Source organism: Mytilus edulis, chromosome 12, assembly GCF_963676685.1.
Source record: "Mytilus edulis chromosome 12, xbMytEdul2.2, whole genome shotgun sequence".
In the NCBI taxonomy this organism is placed as follows: domain Eukaryota; kingdom Metazoa; phylum Mollusca; class Bivalvia; order Mytilida; family Mytilidae; genus Mytilus; species Mytilus edulis.
Window position 1 is genome coordinate 50631987 of NC_092355.1, and position 21152 is coordinate 50653138.

Genomic DNA, 21152 nt, shown 5'->3' on the forward strand with positions numbered 1-21152 from the left:
CTTGCATTTGAGATGCTCCCCTTATGTGGCAAAGTTGCAAAAAAATTGTTCAGACAAACATTTTCTGTTTTTTTTTGTAAAAATACAATCATAAATAGGATAAAACATGTCATTGTCTATGTAGAAGTGGAAGTTCTTACACATGAATTACCTACTACTCTAAAAATTTGCACATTCTATTAAAGAACTAGACCTTGTTTTCTGGTGTTTCCAAATCCAAGATGGAGGAAGACACCCTATCTACCTTAAGACGTTTACTGCAACAACAAAAAATGCTTAATGAAAAATTGGGCATACATTACAATAAGAAAATAAAAGAATGAGGAGACATGGTAGGTATTCATGTTATTGTCAATTTTCAGCAACAAACAATAAAACCAATATTCCCCAGAACAGAAGATGCAATTTCGAAAATAAAACAGACTCTTTGGGCTATCTAACAAAGGCAACCGCTGTTCGAAATTCATAAATCAATTAAGAAAAAAACAAATCCGGGTTACAAACTAAAACTGAGTGAACTATGTGCTTTCTTAAATGTTTAGAGACGTAGTCCACTACATCAAATTTACAGCTGCTTACACAATTTCATTTTGTTGTAATTTATTGCAAGCAAACATTTTCTGATTCAGTTCTTTAATAGAAAAATTACAATCATGATCAGATTCTATGACACTTAATTTGGTTTCTGCTTGTCCTTAGGGATTATTTGTTGTAGGTCATTCGATTTTATGTTTTCAATCATAAATAATTCAGTTATTTGAAATTAAAAATATTGGAACTGAATCATCAGATATCCATTAGCAAATTATGTACCCGTCTAAATGATTAAGAATAAAAGATTTGTTCAACTGTAACTTTATATTTTTTTTTGCAATCAATTTGTTTCTTGTTTAATATATATAACTGATTAAAAAATTATGAAGTAAAAATAAATCTTATTAATCAGTAGATCATGACATATTTAGAACAGATATGTTGCTGATGAAATTAAAAAAGAACAGTACTAACAAATGTTAATAACCGTGATCTATTCATTGTATTAATCCCGACAAAAATGGAAGAAAAAGAAGCTTCAAAACCAGGGCTGTGGAAAGATTTCACCGAAACAACTGGATTTCATGGTTTGAATAAAATGACATTTGACAAGAAATACCCAGGACGGGTTATTCGAAGGTAACATTTTTTTTTTCAGTTTTCATTTTATACTGTAAATTTTGCTTTTCGCACGAAATCTTATAATTCAATTACTACATAATAATATATAGATATCGATTTATGTATTTGATGTAATAATAATAATGTGCTATGTGAACTTCGTTAACTTATAAACTGTTTATACATGTTATATGCGGTGACAAAATTATTAAGTTATTTCGGACAGAAAACTTTTACATATAATTAATAAACAAAGTCATCAAAGCAATTGATATTACAGCTAACGAAGAATTTAAAAAGATTATTCTGGTAATTTTTTTTTTTAACTCTTTTAGATAACTCTCCAATTGATGTTTTTCTTTTAATCAGAAACGAAAATAATTTGAAGATTAAACACAATATTTCTTTTTTAAATTTCATCTTAACAACGATTTTTGATCATTGCAACTTTAATGTGAACAGAGATTTTTAAAACCCTGACATAATATTTCATATTACAATTTATTGAATTTAATAAATGTTTAAAAAAATAACCATCACTGGAAGTTACCCTATCAAAAAGTACGCCCTTTTTTTCCATTTTACAAGCTTTATTAGCCAGGTTACCTCAAGTTTTCTAAATATTCTATAGAGACACAAATTAAAACAGAAAGGAAACACCGAAGATAAATTTTTATGACTCAGCTTTTATTTTAAATGCAATGAAAAATTTCTTACAACTAAAATGCAAAGGAATATTTTGTTTGACTCTTTTCCGTATGCAACCGGATGTGACGTACTATGGTGTGGTTGTATTACATCATATTAAAATTTGAACATGACTGAACACGGTCTGAAAATATCTTGACGTAATTTTGTATCCATGGTCTGATTTTTCTCTAGCGGTTAATTCAGTCGATTAAGATATGATCAGACCAAAATGACTGTTTCCGACTGCAATCGTGCTACTAGTGACACCTACTGATATTGTTACCAGTCCGATTAGCAAAGATGACAATTTTTTTGTTGTTAATATTTGACTGTAGATTTATACCCTAATAGCGCACAAATCTCGCTTCGTTGGTATAATTACTTTATACTGCACGTCAAAATGCAAGATTTTAATTGGTTGATACGAAAGTGTTCATTTACTCTATCACATGGCAAATATACAATCACCTTTCAAGGAGACGCTTGATCATCTTTCCGCTGTGATACATACGGATGGTTGTCATGTAAAAGACATTTTAGTTTCTCATTTCAGATTTTAAATGTAATAGATAGTAATAACAGAACGTTCAGTATGATAAATAAGATAGCACATATCTGAGAGGATGATTGTTACCACTAGAAAAGAAATTGTGAACCTTGGCTCTGCTTCGGTTGACCATGTCTTTTCTTGGGGTTAAAATCTGCTCTATCACCACATCAGCTTTGTGTTATGTATATAGAGTCGTATGTTTCAACTTTATTTATGAGTATAGGTCACATGTAAACTAATGATTTAATTTCACGTATTTTAATTTTCTGTCCGCTTTCACAACTCTTGACAAAAGTGCTTAATGATGCACATGTGGAAGAATACTAATCCTTAAACAGTAATCAACATTTGATGAGTTTCTGTAACATATATACACACAGATTTCACAAAGATGCATGTAATACGTCTGAAACTATAATACCTTAAACTATACATCAGCTCCACTTTGTATCATATAAATGGAGATACTTTATTTGAGAAAAAATCATCCTTTATTGAAAGCAACTCGGATTTAAAAAAAATTTAAAATCCATTTCAACCCATCATCATTGATTCTAAAAAAAATTTGTCAGCAAATATTTAGCATTTTATGGATGTGTCTGTCATTCCGTGTTGAATCCATCGAATCTAAAAGGGTATGCAAAGTAAGAACCGTCTATAAAGGTCAACATTAATATGAAAGGTATTCTTTTTCAACTCTTGTTTGGTAAATGATGAAATTTTTCGGCATTATTACAAGTCCTTCAACACTCTCATTACAACCTGGACCAAAGAACTAGACAATGTTTTTAAGTATAAAATGGAAGTGGGGATATACGCCAGTTAGCAAACTACTAAACGCTGTAAACTATTTAATCACATAATAAGTAAAACATAATTTGTTATTTCAGCCCGACAATCTTTTACAGAAGCCATAATACATAGACATGAACATTTTTATGACAACAGCTAATTTCCTCACTTGGTACAGGACATTTTAAGAATAACATGGTGAATTTAACATGGTTTGATGACTAGCTAAACCTCCCGCGTATATGACAATGTTAAAGTTACCGATAAAATGACAATATGATGTGACATGCAGACAGTACAAATAAATTGAAGAACACCAAAGACAGATAAATACATAAATAAAAAGTAGAATGATACATTATAACATTTTAACCACAGAAAAACAACGGATAACCTCAAGAAATTTAAGCAAGATCACCAGTACCAATCTGCGGCGCAGAGTTCATATCCGTTACATACATGGTCCACATACTGCACTTAATATTGAGCGTAGTGTTACAAAGTATTGAACGGAACGGCTATGATCTCTGCGCCGGAGATTGCACCAGTACATCATTAACAAATTCTAAACTGTGCATCGCACGAATTTAATAACGCCACAAAATGTGACGGCTGTGTAGCTAACTATAAAACTAGGTTCAATCCAATATTTTCTACATCAGATAATACCTTCGTGAGTATCAATTTTCGTGGTTTCATGAAAACTTGCATATTCGTTGATATTTTATTTCGTGGTTTTGACAAAGTCTGCATACTTTCCTTTTGAAAATTTGTAATTCGTTGAATATTTATATTCGTGGTTTCCCTGCACCCATGAAACCAACGAATATTAATGAATCCACAATAGATTACACTTACTTTTCTTAATTGCATAATCACATTTTACAGCGTGTGTTGGGCAGTAGTATGGTTATTAAGTGTTGCTGTCCTCATCTATATTATTACAGCTGAGTTATTGAACTACTACAGCTACCCATGGATTTCTTCCACGTATACCCGGTGGGATCAAAACCCTCCATTTCCTGTCGTAACATTGGCAGCTTGTTATGGAAATGAATTCAATTTGTCCTTGACATCTATCACTTTTGACGACGATTTGATTGATATCTCGGATGTACCAGTTGTTGAATATACAGATTTCATCTCTTATGATACGTTTTATATGGGTCAATGTTCTAGTCGGAGATTCAATGCAAATAGCAAGATGTTAACACTTCTGTATGGAAGACGGACTAGTCTGCTAATTGAAACGAGAGCCAAGGAAATACAGGTACTAGTTAATGAGAGTATGCCACAAAATTGAGGTAATGGGTGATAAAATTTACTCCAAGTGTATGTTTTATCATACTTTTTTTTCTCACTATTATAAAAAAACAAAAACTTTAAATAATTACGGATTGTGCTTCTCAACAGATTTATTGCAGTTCGATATTTTAAATAGTCTTGAAATTTCATTCTCTGGGTTGACAATTATTAATAACATATAACATTTAGTGTTCATTTATAAAAATTAAATAAAAATGAGAATGGAAATGGGGAATGTGCCAAAGAGACAACAACCCGACCATAGAAAAAAAAACCAACAGCAGAAGTTCACCAACAGGTCTTCAATGTAGCGTGAAATTCCCGCACCCGGAGGCGTCCTTCAACTGGCCCCTAAACAAATGTATACTTGTTAAACCATGGAACATACATGTATCTGTGTAAAAAGTAAAATCACAAAAATACTGAACTCCGAGGAAAATTCAAAACGGAAAGTCCCTAATCTAATGGCAAAATTAAATGATAAAACACATCAAAGGAATGGACAACAGCTGTCACATTCCTGACTTGGAACAGGCATTTTCAAAGGTAGAAAATGGTGGATTGAACCAGGTTTTATAGCGCTAAACCTCTCACATGTATGACAGTCGCATCAAATTCTATTATAACAACTTTCTCCTATGTCACGATAGGGAAGTCTCATAAGGCGAATTGTGTGAACCCTCCTCTCTTGTCTTAATGTTCAGTGTCGTTATAAATCGAGAGATGTATTTTCAGGTTTTGGACGTTAACTCAAGTACACATATGGATATTTCTCTTTTTTTCTTCTTTTATAAACTGGGAATTATAGTTTAAATAATATAACATGCTCAAAAACTGTCGACAAACTTATTTATATTATATAATACGTGATTGCTTTCGACACATCAAGTTCATAGAGTAATATTTCCACTCTGTTTGTAGAATACCGTTCTCTGATTATACTTATTGTATATCTTAAGCGGTATCCTCTATGTATTAAAAAATAAGGAGTTTACATAAAGTAAATTATCTGCGGACCTGAAAACAAGAGGAAGTGTAAGTGGTGTATTCATATAATCCCATCAAAAGGCGACATGCCTTGGATGTTATGTATCTGGAAAATATCCTCCAGTTGAAAGACAATAGCTACAATGGTCATCGCTAAATTTCTATATAATTTCATTTACTTATGTCTATAACATCTTCATTTTCTTACTTGAAAATAGGCCATTATAAGTAGAGTAGCTTTAGACAAGTATAAATATCCCAATTAGATCAAGCAAACAAAAAGGAACAATGGAAGAAATGAATAAATGGATAATTTAAATGTTTTAAATGGTTTGGTTTTTTTTTAAATATTGAAACATTTAAGGGTTAAGAGTCCATTTCTTTACTTTTGTCATAGTTCGAATAGTTGATAATTCCCGTGTAATATTTGCAGTGAAGGTTTAATACTATCTTTGTCACGACTGATTTAGATGAATAACAGACTATATTCGTGTTCATTGTTTCACTGGTTCTGACATGAGTTCCTCTCCTATATTTTTGAAAATATGTTTTAGATTGCTGTGCATAGTCCTGAAGAGGAGCCAGAAATGTATATACTAGACGGTATCTCTGTTGGAGAAGTCACTGAAACATTTATAGAAGTGCACAAAAGGGAGGTAAACTTTAAATTTAAATTTAAGTTGAAGCAATATTTGTTACGGAAACAGGGTTTCATTCTGATATCTTTTGATCAATTAGCAATTTAAATATTATCATGGAAGCGCATATGGTAACTCATTACTAAATTAGATTGGCTTACTATATTTTCGACAAATTTTCATTTTATCTTTTAGTTTTTTAGGAATTTCAGTTGTCTCATTTGCTTTATCATACTTATCGATATCGTTAACACTGACATTACATCCGAACTTTGGACCCAACTGTTATGATGATGATGATTTCATGTTATTTATTCAGTTATTTGAGTCGATATATTTTATCAGTGAAAGGGTTATACCGAAAATAGATATTAATCCAGTCTAAAATACATACTTCGGTAGTTTATTTCTTTTATTCCTTTTCAGAAATAAACACATACTGCATGTAGTATATTTGTTTTTCTCTCTGATAAAAGTTTCGACATGAGATTCAAGATACTTGTTTTCTTGGTAAATAAATGAATGATAGAAATATATATCAATGTCTTAAATACAATATACCAAAAGAAGATATTTTAAACTTGCCAATAATTCAAGAAAAAGATTAAAAAAAAAGATACCAAATGGCACTGAAATTAACAGCTATAGGTCACCGTGTGACCTTCAACAATAAGCAAAACATATATCGCTTGATAAAAAAGGCCAAAAAATCACAAATGTAAAACAACTTGAACGAGAAAACTATCGGCCTAGTTAATGTACAAATATGTAACACAGCAATAAACCACAACCATTGAACTACACAATCCTGACATTGGACAGGCACATACACACAGGGGATGGCGGGATCACAATACTCGCCTAAACTTGGATAGTGGTGTTACAGTACAGCATAATAACGAACTGTAAAACATCAGTTGAAAAAGGCTAAACTCATCAGATTGATAGAAATACATCTAACAAAAACACAGAGTGGACGTGGCCTGGTATTTGCACATGCAAACTAACAAAAAGACCGACACTGAGTACATAACTGAGAGTATTCGAAGTTTCTTACAGCCAACAACTAATAAAACAAGTCATGCACCTAAGACTAAATTTACAAGTTTGCTTAAGGTCATACAGTTACAAGAGAGGTTATAACCTTGCTAACGTAAAATGAAAATTGAAATATTGAGATAATATGCTTTTTCGATTGATTTTAATCATTGACTTGACATAGAGGTGCGAAATATATCAGAGGGACATTAAAACTCGTGAATCGAACTGACAATGCCAAGGCCAAAAAATAAAAGGCAAACTGACAAACAATAGTACACAAAACATATAAAAAACGACTTAGCAACACGAACTCAGGTGCTCTGAAAGGAAAAGCAGATCCTGCTGTGCATGTGACATCTGTCGTGTTATTCATGTTAATAATAAAACTGGGTATGATTAATAATTTAGTCTTTATAATGATTTTTTATTAGTTGTTAGTGGCTTTGAACTTGTTGTAAGTTAACTGTGAGTTCTCTCATATATGTACCTACCTAGTAGTGTTTTTTTGTTGTTTGGAGGTACAAGTACCAGGTCACGTCCACTTGTTTTTTGTTCATCTGATGAGTTAAGCCTTTTTCAACTGGTTTTTATAGTTCGTTCTTGTGTTGTACTGTTATACCACTGTCCCAGGTTAGATTAGGGTTGGGATCCCGCTAACATGTTTAAACCCGCATATTATGTATGTATGTGCCTGTTCCAAGTCAGTTGCCTGTAATTCAGTGGTTGTCGTTTGTTTATGTGTTACATATTTGTTTTTCATTCATAAATAAGGCCGTTAGTTTTCTCGTTTGAATTGTTTTACATTGTCATTTCGGGGCCTTTTATAGCTGACTATGCGGTATGGGCTTTTCTCATTGTCGAAGGCCGTACTGTGATCTAAAGGTGATAATTTCTGTGTCGTTTGGTGTCTTGTGGAGATATATCTCATTGGCAATCATACCACATCTTCAATCATACCACATCTTTTTTTATGAGTCTAAATCGGTAGGTCACATTCGTGAAAAGGGAACGGGATGGTAGTTCTGACTCGTGATGGCGTTTGCAAAATGTACTAAGGGATGATTTCAACTTCACCAATATGAACTCTTTTTGAATATCTTCCTTGAAGATATTCACAATATTTTTTAAAATTCCGCACGTTTTTATCTTTTCAAACATTAAAGTTCAGTGTGTCTGTCTAAAATATAATATTGTCTAGCAAATCCGAGCTTTAGAGTTTATGTCTAATTTTTTGACCAGATTTATCTAGAAATATAGCATATGAATATATATTTTTCATGACATGTTTGAATTGACTAGGCTTAAATGCCCATTTGAAAATAATCAGAAAAATCGTGTGATTAATATAGTATCGTATGCCCGTAATAATGTCTCCTATTAGAGGTTTTCCGATTTGCTACGTATCAGGTACGGTTGGTACGTAAACCGTTAGTGCTGTTTTTGAGGTATCATTTTAAGCATGAAATTATTTTATTCATCATGATAAAATCAAAAGAATTGAAATGCGTTTCACCAAAAAACTGCTTAACGATTTTTTTTGATAACGATTTCAACGTTTCAAGAACTCTTTGTTTATGATTATTTATGGGATGACTTAGTCATGCACAAGTGCATGAATCAAACAGACCTTTTAACGAACTGGGTTAACACGGACTTATATATTCTAAATAAAGATTTGCGTTTTTCTTAAAGATTGTTTTCTTACAGATTGATACTTTGGAATAATTAACATAATTTCTATAGACTACTTTCTAAAACACATGATACTGGTGTTGGTTATATTTGTTAACGTGTAAAATTTGCGTAGTTTTCATATTATAATTAGTTCTTGCATGATTTTGAAATTAGTTTAATTATTCAATTAATCTATTTCGATCAATGCAGCAGAAGTTTTTTTTTTTGTTTTTTTTTTTATAGAATAAGGGATCTAAGATTTCATATTGAGTGTAAAATTGGAATTTTCCGTCATATGTTTTTTCCTTCTAGAAATGCATTCTAGAAAGTTAAATTGAAAAAAAATATTACTAGTAATCAGAATTCACTATTCGGTTGCCTTGCAATGAAAAAAAAACCATTTCTTGAATCAATGAATGTAATTGACTAGAATAATTTTCATATGATTATACTATCCCTTATTCGTACCTTTAACGTTAGTAAAATTTCTCATACGTGTGAATGACGATTTTTGACGAATTTCAAAAAAATATAAGAATTGGATTATAGATAATCAATTCGAACAACTAAAATAATCCTACAATACTAAATTCTATCATAGAATGCAAACAAGTCCTTCTGATCATTTATTACAAACAAGTAAGTTGATCTCCGATTTAATATGCTATCATGCTTATCACATAGATTAAAATATATTTTACAGTAAGTTGTCCTTTATATAGTAAACAGAGAAAATTATTACTGGATATAATAAACAGTTTTTGTAAAATTTTTAAAGAATTACCCTATGATAAAACATATGTCTGGTTGTTCACAAATGAGCATTTACTAAATTGTATGTGCCTAGGAAATGATATCATTCCGTGTTTAAATATGAGATCCAGGTGGAAACAAATATATAAATGATATTTGATTATTATGAGATATGTTGTAATGGTTATATAAGACACAAGATGTGTTAGGCTCTGATCCTGTCCATAACTTGATAGGAATATTTTAAGTTCTTGTTTTTATTTTTTCAATGATATTGTGCATATTGATGTGGAATGATGCCCTTCGTAGGTTGTAGATTTGATTCTTAAGTCTCGTATATCATCTATTCATCTTGCTACAGACTTCCTACGTCGTTTTTTTGTTCATATATTATACTTAAAGATTTAAAAACGCCATGTAATTAGTGAGCGTCAAAAGTAACTAAAAGGTTTTTTTTTTTTAATTCACCGTTAACATTATATATTTTCAATAAGGTCAATTTTTGTATTTCAAAATAGCCCTTTTTATTATTTTTTCAAGCCTACCCCCGAAAAATGCTAACTTTTATATTTTAAACTATTATATCAGTCTAACAGGCAAACATAAGATAAAGTATGAATGTACTTTTTGTTTAGCTTCTCTTTGTTGATGCAATTTCAGGGGAAATAAATCTAAGTTTACAACCGTTCGTTGCAACGGTTACTTACAACGGTTTGTTGAAAACATAACCGAGTACACACAATATTGTTTGATATGAATAGGTAACATATCTATATGAATGTTACACCAAGATGTAGCTAAAAATCATCTAAATACGTTTAATAATGATTCATGAAACATACATCGACATAAAGGACATATATGAATTAATTTCAAAACTTCAATGACGGCTCCCAGTTCGTAAAACGGTTGGTACCGTAGCAATTCGGGAAACCTCTATTAAGGCATTTATGCGAAGGAAAGACGTGTGTGTATTAAACACTTAAATCTAAGTAAAAGATAAATAATGTGAACTGATGGATGTTTGTCTTATGACCGTTGCGACTATTCAATCTTTAGCTATCATCTGTATACCGTGAAAATATAATCGATGTCAAACTATGTTTACTGATGTTGTGTTGTGTATTGCAAATGATATTAAATTCGAATCAGGTGGGGTTTCTTTTTATAGTTTATAGGTTTACCAAGTCCATTTAATCAGGTTTGGTTTCTTTATATAGTTTATAGGTTTACCAAGTCCATTTACATCGTACGGTAATCAGAAGTGTACAGAAAACTCGGATTACAGCCTTCTTCATTGTAAACGTAAATGTTGGAATGAATTATTAATGAAGCAGTGTGGTTGCACTATGAACCGTTCAGGTATTTTTTCCGTTTAAGAATAATTCGTTGTAAAAAGTTATGTCACAAAAAATCCAAATTCCGAGGAATATTCCGTACGGAAAGGCTCTAATCAAATAATAAAACCAAAAGACCAGTAGTCAACACTTCGGTGTTGCAAGAATATCAATTATATGGTCATTTGTTTCAAAATGTCCTGATACAAAACTTTGAAAGTTTTTGAAAAACTAAGGATTTTCTTATCCCAGGAATAGATTACCGTAGCCGTATTTGGCACAACTTTTTGGAATTTTGGGTCCTCTATGCTCTTCAACTTTGTACTAGTTTGGCTTTATAACTATTTTGATCTGAGCGTCACTGATGAGTTCTATGTAGACGAAACGCGCGTGTGTCGTACTAAATTATAATCCTGGTACCTTTGATAACTTTTAAACACACTATACGAATGGATTACAACTGCCATATTCCTTACTTGTTACAGGCATTTTCTTATGTAGAAAATTGTGGATTGAACCTAGTTTTATAGGTAGCTTAACCTCTCACGTGTAAGACAGTCGCATCAAGTTCTATTATATTAGCATCGATGTGTGAACAATACAAACAGACATGATAGTTTAAAAAAAACCTAAAGATATAATTGACATTTTAAAAGAGCTATTGCTACATTTTGAAATTTGTTTTCATAATTACTTTAAAAAAGGCATAAATTGATTTCGAAAGTTTTAAATATTAAAGAACAAGGGTAATTCACCTAATTACACAGAGGACAAAAAATATAATTAGGAACAATTGTAATTTATTCAAGAAATTCTACGATAACATATCATAAATGCACAATAAAACTACAAAACGAAAAATCAATTACAAATATATACGACGTGTTAACAGCAGACATCATGAATTAACTTAGTTTTAAATTAGATAACATCCATTGAAAGGTCATCAATATCCGGCAGATGAATATGAGTCTTCGTTCTTCGGATATAACACATTATTTATCATATACGAATAATGATCAGTAAAGACAGGTACATATGGAAATATAATTTAATAGTATCGTACAAATACTATTCAATATATAGCGATCAAACGGACCAGACCCTCAATTTTCTTTTCTTAAAAGAAATTTGATACAAGTTAACCATTTAAGTGTTATCAATTTCTACCATGCAAGATTGTCAGGAAAACGATTGTTTTGGTTTTATAATTGAAAAAAAAACCTGTCTTAAAAATAATGTTTCATCATCATTTATATAAAGCATTGTATTTCTTTAATTTGGCCTACATTGTGCTTCTTAACCTTTAAGTTTTTTGTTGATTTTAACTTACATTTCTTATTAGGGCACGAAACATCTTGCTATGATAAAGAACTCGGCGAATCCTGTGCATATATGCTACGGAATGATTGTAAGTAAAGCGTAAAAAAAAAATCGCAAGTATTTTAAACAACTGTGGGGTATGAATATAATATAACAACTGATAAAAATAATTCAAATGAAGATACCAAGGGTCAATAAAAACAAATGTTGATTAATACCAATCATTTTTATATGATTTACATATAAGAAAATACTTTGATATGATTGGTCGAGAGGACTTCCTGTGGTTGTTCTTGATGTTCATCATTTTTCGATAGATGACGTTTACCGAACTTCTTTTCGTAATTAAAATAAACAAGATGGCGGCGATAAGATCACAATTCGGCTCGACGTTAACAAAATGTATTTTCACTTCTCGTTAATCATTAATCACGTTCGCACAAATTAAAGCCAAGCATACACAAATTTACCATAGTACAATAACACAATGACGGTGTTTTACAGCACTTTTATAGAACTCTTTATTTTCCAAAGAGTCCATTTAGAATATTTTATAATTGTTATCACCCAATTGTCATGTTTGAAGGTTCCTGTTATAGTTAACACGAAATATCGTATCAAAATAGACATCTTTTATAATTACACAAATCTTACGATATCTATTTAAAGAAAATACACTGAAGAATGATATTATAAGGCTTGAAATAGAACCTTGCTATGATATTTTATTTATATCAATTTTGTGTAGTGTTCTTTATATTTTATCAACTGCATAACGAAATCGTTTTTGCTTGGTATTGAATAAATTCTGACATCCTCTTTTAACTTGAAAAAGTATAAACAATAACTCTACATATCATTATAACCAGGTAAGCATAAAAAGACAACTCTGTAGATAGTATTAACAAGTATTTGAATTTAAGTTGGTAGAGGTAGTCCAGTATTTTTTGTATTTTGTATTCTCCAAATTATTTATATTCTAGTCCTGTGGTGTTGAGTTGTCATCTTAATGTTATATTTCACATGGCTATAAAAGGGGGGGGGGGGGGGTTGACATGCCACAAAACCAGGTTCAACCCGCCATTTTTGTCTTTAAAAATGTCCTGTACCAAGTCAGGAATATGGCCATTGTTATATTATAGTTCTTTTCTGTATGTGTTACATTTTAACGTTGCGTCGTTTGTTTTCTCTTATTTTTGAGGGTAAATTCACATTGCGATAAGACGTGTCACAGTACTTGTCTATCCCAAATTCATGTATTTGGTTTTGATGTTATATTTGTTATTCTCGTGGGATTTTGTCTGTTGTTTGGTCCGTTTCTGTGTGTGTTACATTGTAGTGTTGTGTCGTTGTTCTCCTCTTATATTTGATGCGTTTCCCTCAGTTTTAGCTTGTTACCCCGATTTTGGTTTTTGTCCATGGATTTATGAGTTTGAACAGTGGTATACTACTGTTGCCTTTATTTACTTGTCCACTTGGTAACGGGATTTTTTTACAGATAGAAATGGAACATCACAACCAAAGCTTAATCATAATTATATTTTTTTTGTGTTTTACAGAAAAAGCACAGTGTACTCATCAGTGGTATTATAAAATGCCACAGAGAGTGAATTCTTATAGACGTATTCACACTCTGAGGCATTTTTTAATACCACTAAATACTTGAATAAGAAAAAAAAAACTGAAAATCTACTTACAGATCATCATAATGGATCGTTATGTTATAATTAAAGTTATAATTCCTTCGTGTCATGCTCTATGCTCATTTTAACATGGATAGGCATTATATTAGTCGATATTTTACAATGAGCGTTAGCGAGGTTTAAAATAGGGTCAAATATAATGCCTACCCATGTTAAAATGAGCAAAGCGCGTGACATGAAGTAATAACTTCGATTCTAATAGGACAAAAACAGTGTTTTTATAGTTCGAAGCGTCCAAAAAACCTTTAAATGTGATTGGCTATTTTGGTTTCCTCCACGTGGAGTCTTTACATTACATTTTCATATATATTATATAAGTTTAAAAATTAAATGCAGAGTAAATATGTGTTATTTGGTAAACGATATATAATTAAAGTTTATCTTAGCTGCAAAAAGGTATTTACTTTATCAGATAAACAATGCAAATAATATAAACAGTAAATGTGTGCGCATGTGTCAAACATATTTTGTGGTCATTAGAACACGGCTTTTTTTACAAAGCGTAATAAGGCCATCATATTAGAATGTCCATGTAATATTAAGGGCTGTTATATTTCATTTTCAATTTGGTAATATGATTAATGGATAGATGAACTTGATATTTTTATTTTACATTTATTCAACAATATAACGCTTACTTTACAGTATCAAAAAAGAATCCGTCATCAATATGTGCATGTCCTCCGGAATGCAAGACCATTAAGTATGATGTGGTTATATCATCAACAGCAAAGAAGTAAGTATACAGAATAGTTTGATAGTAAATTTTGTCCTTTGAATTAAAAAAAACAACACTATAAAATCAGTAGCTATTGTAAGAAAACACAAAGGAAGGTTATGTGTTCTAATAACAAATTATGAATTATGTCAATTACACGAAGCAAAATATCAGCATGCCCGAAAGGCGATACAATATGTTGTAGTTTATAGTAGATCCAAAACACTGCGAACATATGTTATGGTATATTTTTTTTTTGTATTCTGGAGGGAGATAGTTACCATAGGCTTTAGGACTTACGTTGATTCGCTCTATATCATTAAACATTTATGAGATACGTACATGTGACTATTTGATATTTTCTTTTTGCAAAAATCTGGGTTTTCTTTGAAACATTTATTTGATATCCTTGGAGCTCTTAATTATACAACCTACATTAAAATAACAATAAGAACAGCATGGATTTCTTTTATCCACATTCAACAATGTCTTACTAAGTCAGGAATATGGCCATTGTTATATTATAGTTCGTTTCTGTATGTGTTACATTTTAACGTTGCGTCGTTTGTTTTCTCTTATTTTTGAGTGTAAATTCACATTGCGATAAGAAGTGTCACGGTACTTGTCTATCTCAAATTCATGTATTCGGTTTTGATGTTATATTTGTTATTCTCGTGGGATTTTGTCTGTTGCTTGGTCTGTTTCTGTGTGTGTTACATTGTAGTGTTGTGTCGCTGTTCTCTTCTTATATTTAATGCGTTTCCCTCAGTTTTAGTTTGTTACCCCCATTTTGTTTTTTGTCCATGGATTTATGAGTTTGAACAGCGGTATACTACTGTTGCCTTTATTTACTAGTCACAAAATATATCAATTTCACATTTTAACTCAGAAAGATGAAAGGTTTAAAAAATTCGGAAAAAAATAATCACGAACACTAATTACATGCTTATTTCTTTTAGATAAACAATTAAAACAACGAGAATATCAACATTAAATGTGTGCGCATGTGTCAAACATATGTTGTGCTCATTAGAATATGGCTTTTTTTTTTAACAAAGCGTAATAAGGACATCTTATTATAATGTCCATTCAATATAAAGGGCTTTTATATGTCATATTCAATTTGGTAATAGAATGGATAGAAGAAACTTGATCTTTTTATTTTACATTTATTCAACATTACAACGCATACTTTACAGTAGGACAAAATAAATTACGCATTATTGGATATACAATTAAAACCATGCTTTATTTCATACACGTGTAATTACGGATTGAAAAAAAGACTTGGTCATTCTTTTTGTTGGCATTATGAAGACTATGAAAATTCATCATAATAAGTGCTTTTACATTCTTGTTTTATTCTAACAGACTCAAAAATTTGATAAAAAAACTTTTTTTTTAGAAACTACTACTACAACAACGATGGTTATCCCAATATATTGATTAGGGTATTTCTAAAAGATTTTACAACAACAGTCACCGAACAGATTCCTAAATACGACGGTGTCACGTCTTTATTAGGTAAACTATTTTCTCTGCTCAGTGATACAGGTAGATCAGTGTAATTGGACAGTAGTGTCTTCGGTCTAAAATGACTGTAAATAAAATTGAGAATGGAAATGGGGAATGTGCCAAAGAGACAACAACCCGACCATAGAGCAGACAACAGCAGAAGGTCACCAACAGGTCTTCAATGCAACGAGAAATTCTCGCACCCGGAGGCGTCCTTCAGCTGGCCCCTTAACAAATATATACTAGTTCAGTGATAATGAAGTCTTCTTGTCTTTTTTTGACTCCTTAAATAATCCGCAACTAAACCCGAGGGCGTCACATGCTTAGCAAACAATATGTTGCAATACTACAAAATCATATTAGTTCCTATTCTGTTTAAGTAAAGCTCACCTGTACCCAAGAAATCCATGAAATTTTGTATCCAACGAATAATAATGAAAAATAATAACAAAAATACAGAACTCCGAGGAAAATTCAAAACGAAAAGTCACTAAGCAAATTACAAAATCAAATATAAACCTCATCAAACAAATAAACTACAACTGTCATTTTTCTGACTTGGTACAGGCATTTTAATATGTACAAAATTGTGATTACTCGCTAAACCCCTCACTTGCATGACAGTATCATTGTATTGACTATACAAAACAATTAATCATAATGAGTAAAATAAGTAAAATATTATAAGTACAGCTGTCAACATTGTGTTAAAATCTTAATCACTTTAAATCAAATAAGTATGTCAAAAATTCCACAGTATATTTTTACACCTTATACTGTATTCTGTTTTACAATGCTACGGTAAGGTACGATTCGTTCAGTCTATTTGAATAAACTGATTCGATTAAGCAAAACAGGAAACAAATAAAAAAAATCAAAATAGAATCTATTTAGTACAATAAAACAGTATTACTTTTTAAAATATCTTGGTCGATAGACACTTTGACTATTCACTTAGTAGGCGTCTGTTATCTCTCGACCATATATTGTGACCACTTTGCCCTCACCAAGATCTAATAGGCAGGAATCATAAGAAGATGCTAACAGGCGATAAATAATTTGTAATACAAAGAATTATATAGCAAAAGAACCAACATGACAAACAGACAAGTAGGAGTAAAAGATGTAAACAAGTATCGCGTGTATAAATTATATGAGTTGCATTATCAGGTATTTACCATTTAACTGAATAGAAGTGAATTTCTTTTTGCAGCGAATCTTGGGGGACAAATGGGATTATTTCTTGGAGCAAGTATCCTCACCATGACAGAGCTGCTAGAATTTATTATATTTATCATGTGGTCACTTATTCAACGTCGATCAAAAAGAAATGTAGTTCAAAATGTAAATAAAGAAATACCTTTGAAACAAGCAAATTAAGATTTAACTTAAGGATGTATTTAGATCAAAATAAATATACAATATACATGTTTGTACATTGTTGAACATGCAATTTTGAACTATAATTCCATTGATTTCGACGGTGAAAATAAAAAAAAATATAACAATACGGCCACAAGAATCTTATTCAAACTTTGTAAAAAGATGGCCACTTGACCCATGTTCAACCCTTGTAACAACATGGCCACAAGTACCATATTCAGACTTTGTAACAAGATGGCCACTTGATCCAGGTTCAATCCTTGTAACAACATGGCCACAAGTACCATATTCAAACTTTATAACAACATGGCCATAAGTACCATATTCAAACTTTATAACAACATGGTCATAAGTACCATATTTAAACTTTATAATAATCGATTTCAAAACTTGAATGTGTACATGTGCAACCATGTCAATTTGAGCAAACATGTTCAGTATATGTCAAGTTCAGTTCAAAATTCTGAATCGTTTTTTGTAATCGGAAAATGTTTTGTTGATTGTTTTTACTGTTGAAATTAGTTGTTATGATAGAACATATAATTATTCACTTTGAGCAATGTATTATTGTTGACCAATCGAGATTTGTTTTTTTGCGAACCCGTCTTCAGTTGAATGTAAAAATAATGTTAGCTCAATTATTTCATTTATTTCTCGTGTCTTTTCTGGTTCTTTGTTAATGCTTTGTCAAAATCATGCTCGGTAAACTTTTAAACAAGATATGGAGGTTTATAACCACATAAAGTTTCCAATCAACAATTACCATTGTTTTCTTCTCAATTAGGCGTTATTGGTTTGAGATAAATTGATAAAAAAAAGTGACAAAAAAACTTGTACACATCCATGCATTGGTTCAATAATTTTCTAAATATAAGTATCATAAGTAACTCATTTCATAGGACTTTAAACGTCCATAAAAAATACCTTTAAGCGAGCCAAGCATAGAGGATAGAACAAGTGAAACACCGGCTATTCTATGCTACAACATTTAGACGTGTGTTCGTTTTAATTTAAAAAAAAATAATTCATGCTAAATAAATGTTCTTTTAGGAGTTTGCATAAAGAAGGTGACATTTGCCAGCTGTATATGAACTTTCAACTGTAATATTATAACATTACATTATGCGTTTATTTAATAAGAACTCAAGAAGTAGTAATAATATATCGATTGGAAACTTTTAAAAGTGCAAATATGAAAGTATGGAAAAGGGGGATAATTGATAAGTTGTGGGTTGTTATCTTGTTAATTTTAACGAACAACCGGTACATCTTTCAATCTAAAGCCATGCATATTTCGGTCATCCTAATCTAGAAATAACCTTGTACATATTATGTTTTTATATTTTGCTTTTAAATTTTTTCTCGACAATAAGATGATAGAAAAATACATGTAATGAGATACAATTGCTTTTTTTTTCAATATACATTGTACATGTTCGTGCTTGGTGTTTTAGAAAAATATATTAGTTTCATGATGAAATGTAAAAATATCTGTATATATATATATATTTGAGGCGATTTATTATGTTAAAGTTAGTTTTATAGAACACTTGTAGTATTCAGTTAGTTCTATAGAACACTTGTAATTTTTATTCATTTTAACAAAGAAAAGAGTTATTTCCTTTAGACTGTTGTATTGTTAGCAGTCATGAATTATAAAAAAATTAATAATATTTGGAACTTTTTTTATAGTTTAAATCTATCATGTTTATAGATACATTAACCTAACTGTATAATTGAAGGTTTTTAGGCTAACAAGAAGGTTTAATATATAACTGACAAAGGTCAATATTAAAAATTAACAGAATTCATAAAAAAAAATGTCAAAAATTTCTCATGGAATGTACATGGCCTTGGGGATAAGAGAAAAGACCCTATGTTCTGGATTTTCCAAATAAAGATATAAATATACTTCTCGAAACCTGGAAGGGGGATCAGAAGATTTTAAAATTGAAAGCTATAACTTTTTATTTAAATAACAAAAAAGCCAAAAGACATTGTGGAGGCATTATAGTCACAATTATAAAAACAATTTTTCAAGGGGATTTCTTATCTTAAAGATGCTACGTCATCCCAGAATAGATTATGGTGAAACCTTGATAAGTCTTTCTTTGGACTTAAACAAGATATATATCTTTGTGCTGTTTATATTCCCCCCTTTTCATCAGCACATTATGATAGTGACTTGGAAAATCTTGAAAATGAAATTAGTACATTTTCTATTAAAGGACAAATTATTTTAATAAGGGATTTTAATTCTAGAACTACAATGCAACAGAAAATGTGAAAAAGGAAATTTTAGATTTAGAGATGCAACATTTTGATAGCAATAAACTATATGCGTTGATGGTGCAATTGAAAAACTTACAAATATTTTACAAACTATTGCAGAAAATACATTTAAAATCATATCTAAACACACAAAAAAGAAAAAGAACAAAAAAACAAACAAACAAATATGGTCAGATAATACAGTATATGAAACAAAAAGACAAATGAACTCTTTAGGAAATAAAATCAAGAATAACTTAAATGACAAAAGTTCAAAACCTAAATATTTTGAATTATGTCAAAAACTAAAAAAAATGATTAAACAGAAAGAAAAAAACCAATGAATATCACCAAAACCTTATAAATCGCGTCCAGATAATTTTAAAAATAATCCAAAAGAATACTGGAATGTCCTAAAGGCAATAAAAAAAAATATTGAAGAAGATATTCTTATAATTTTAAGGAATGAAATTAAAATCATAAAACTTTTCCGGATCCGGGTACTCCAGCCTCATATGATAAATCCTTTGTAAATAAACTGGAACGTGAACTAAACATTTTAGAAGATAATATAGAATTGGATATGGAAACTGATGCATCAATTACATTTGTTGAGGTAAAACTTAAAGTAAACAAATCAGCAGGTCTGAACTGTGAATGGAATACTCAAACCTGTGATAACTAATTATATTTTAAAAGTTTTTAATTTGATTTTAAAGACGGGTAATTATCCAGATTCTTGGAAATTATCTTTCATGATCCATTTACATAAACAGAGTGACAAGTTAGACCTTAATAATTATAGAGGAATTTCTCTTATAAGTAATCTACCAAACATTTGTATACATTCCATATTGAATAATAGGCTAATCAAGAGTGTTGACAAACAATTAAGTGATTGTCAGTTTGGTTTCATAGAAAATCACAGAACAGCTGATAGAATCTTTTTATTGATGTCCTTGATTAATAAATATTTACTTGGAAAGAAAAAAAATATTTATGCATGCTTCATAGATCTGAAAAAGGCTTTTGATTCAATATGGAGAACTGTTTTGCTTTATAAATTATGCAAAATGGGGGGGGGTGGCAGGTCTTTTGCAGAGTTATAAAGCAACAATACTTAAATACTACATCATTTTTTAAAATATAAAGATTATGTATCAGAACATTTAAATATTGCTAGAGGGGTTAAACAAGGAGACACACTGTATGTCTTCATAAATGATATTGTAAAAAAAATTGTGGGAAATGATTTAAGTCCCCTTAAGCTTATAAATAGTAAGGTTGGATGCCTCATTTTTGCGTATGATCTTTTAA

The 21152-nt window shown here is 30.6% G+C and overlaps 1 protein-coding gene across 1 annotated transcript; it reads left to right on the forward strand.

Annotated features, from left to right (window-relative positions):
- The first annotated feature begins 1054 nt into the window (after positions 1-1054).
- Positions 1055-19175, forward strand: LOC139497674 (acid-sensing ion channel 4-like). Its single transcript, XM_071285907.1, has 8 exons — positions 1055-1173; positions 4076-4457; positions 6034-6135; positions 10806-10947; positions 12268-12333; positions 14594-14684; positions 16072-16190; positions 17395-19175. Exons 1-8 carry the CDS (start codon positions 1055-1057, stop codon positions 17559-17561), a joined length of 1188 nt encoding a protein of 395 aa, XP_071142008.1. The 3' UTR covers positions 17562-19175.
- The last annotated feature ends 1977 nt before the right edge of the window (positions 19176-21152 follow it).

Coding starts and splice junctions, on each gene's coding strand:
- LOC139497674 (XM_071285907.1), top strand. CDS start 1,055: ATGGAAGAAAAAGAAGCTTCAAAACCAGGGCTGTGGAAAGATTTCACC. Junction 1,174..4,075: donor CCAGGACGGGTTATTCGAAG/GTAACATTTTTT, acceptor CACATTTTACAG/CGTGTGTTGGGCAGTAGTAT. Junction 10,948..12,267: donor TTGCACTATGAACCGTTCAG/GTATTTTTTCCG, acceptor ATTTCTTATTAG/GGCACGAAACATCTTGCTAT.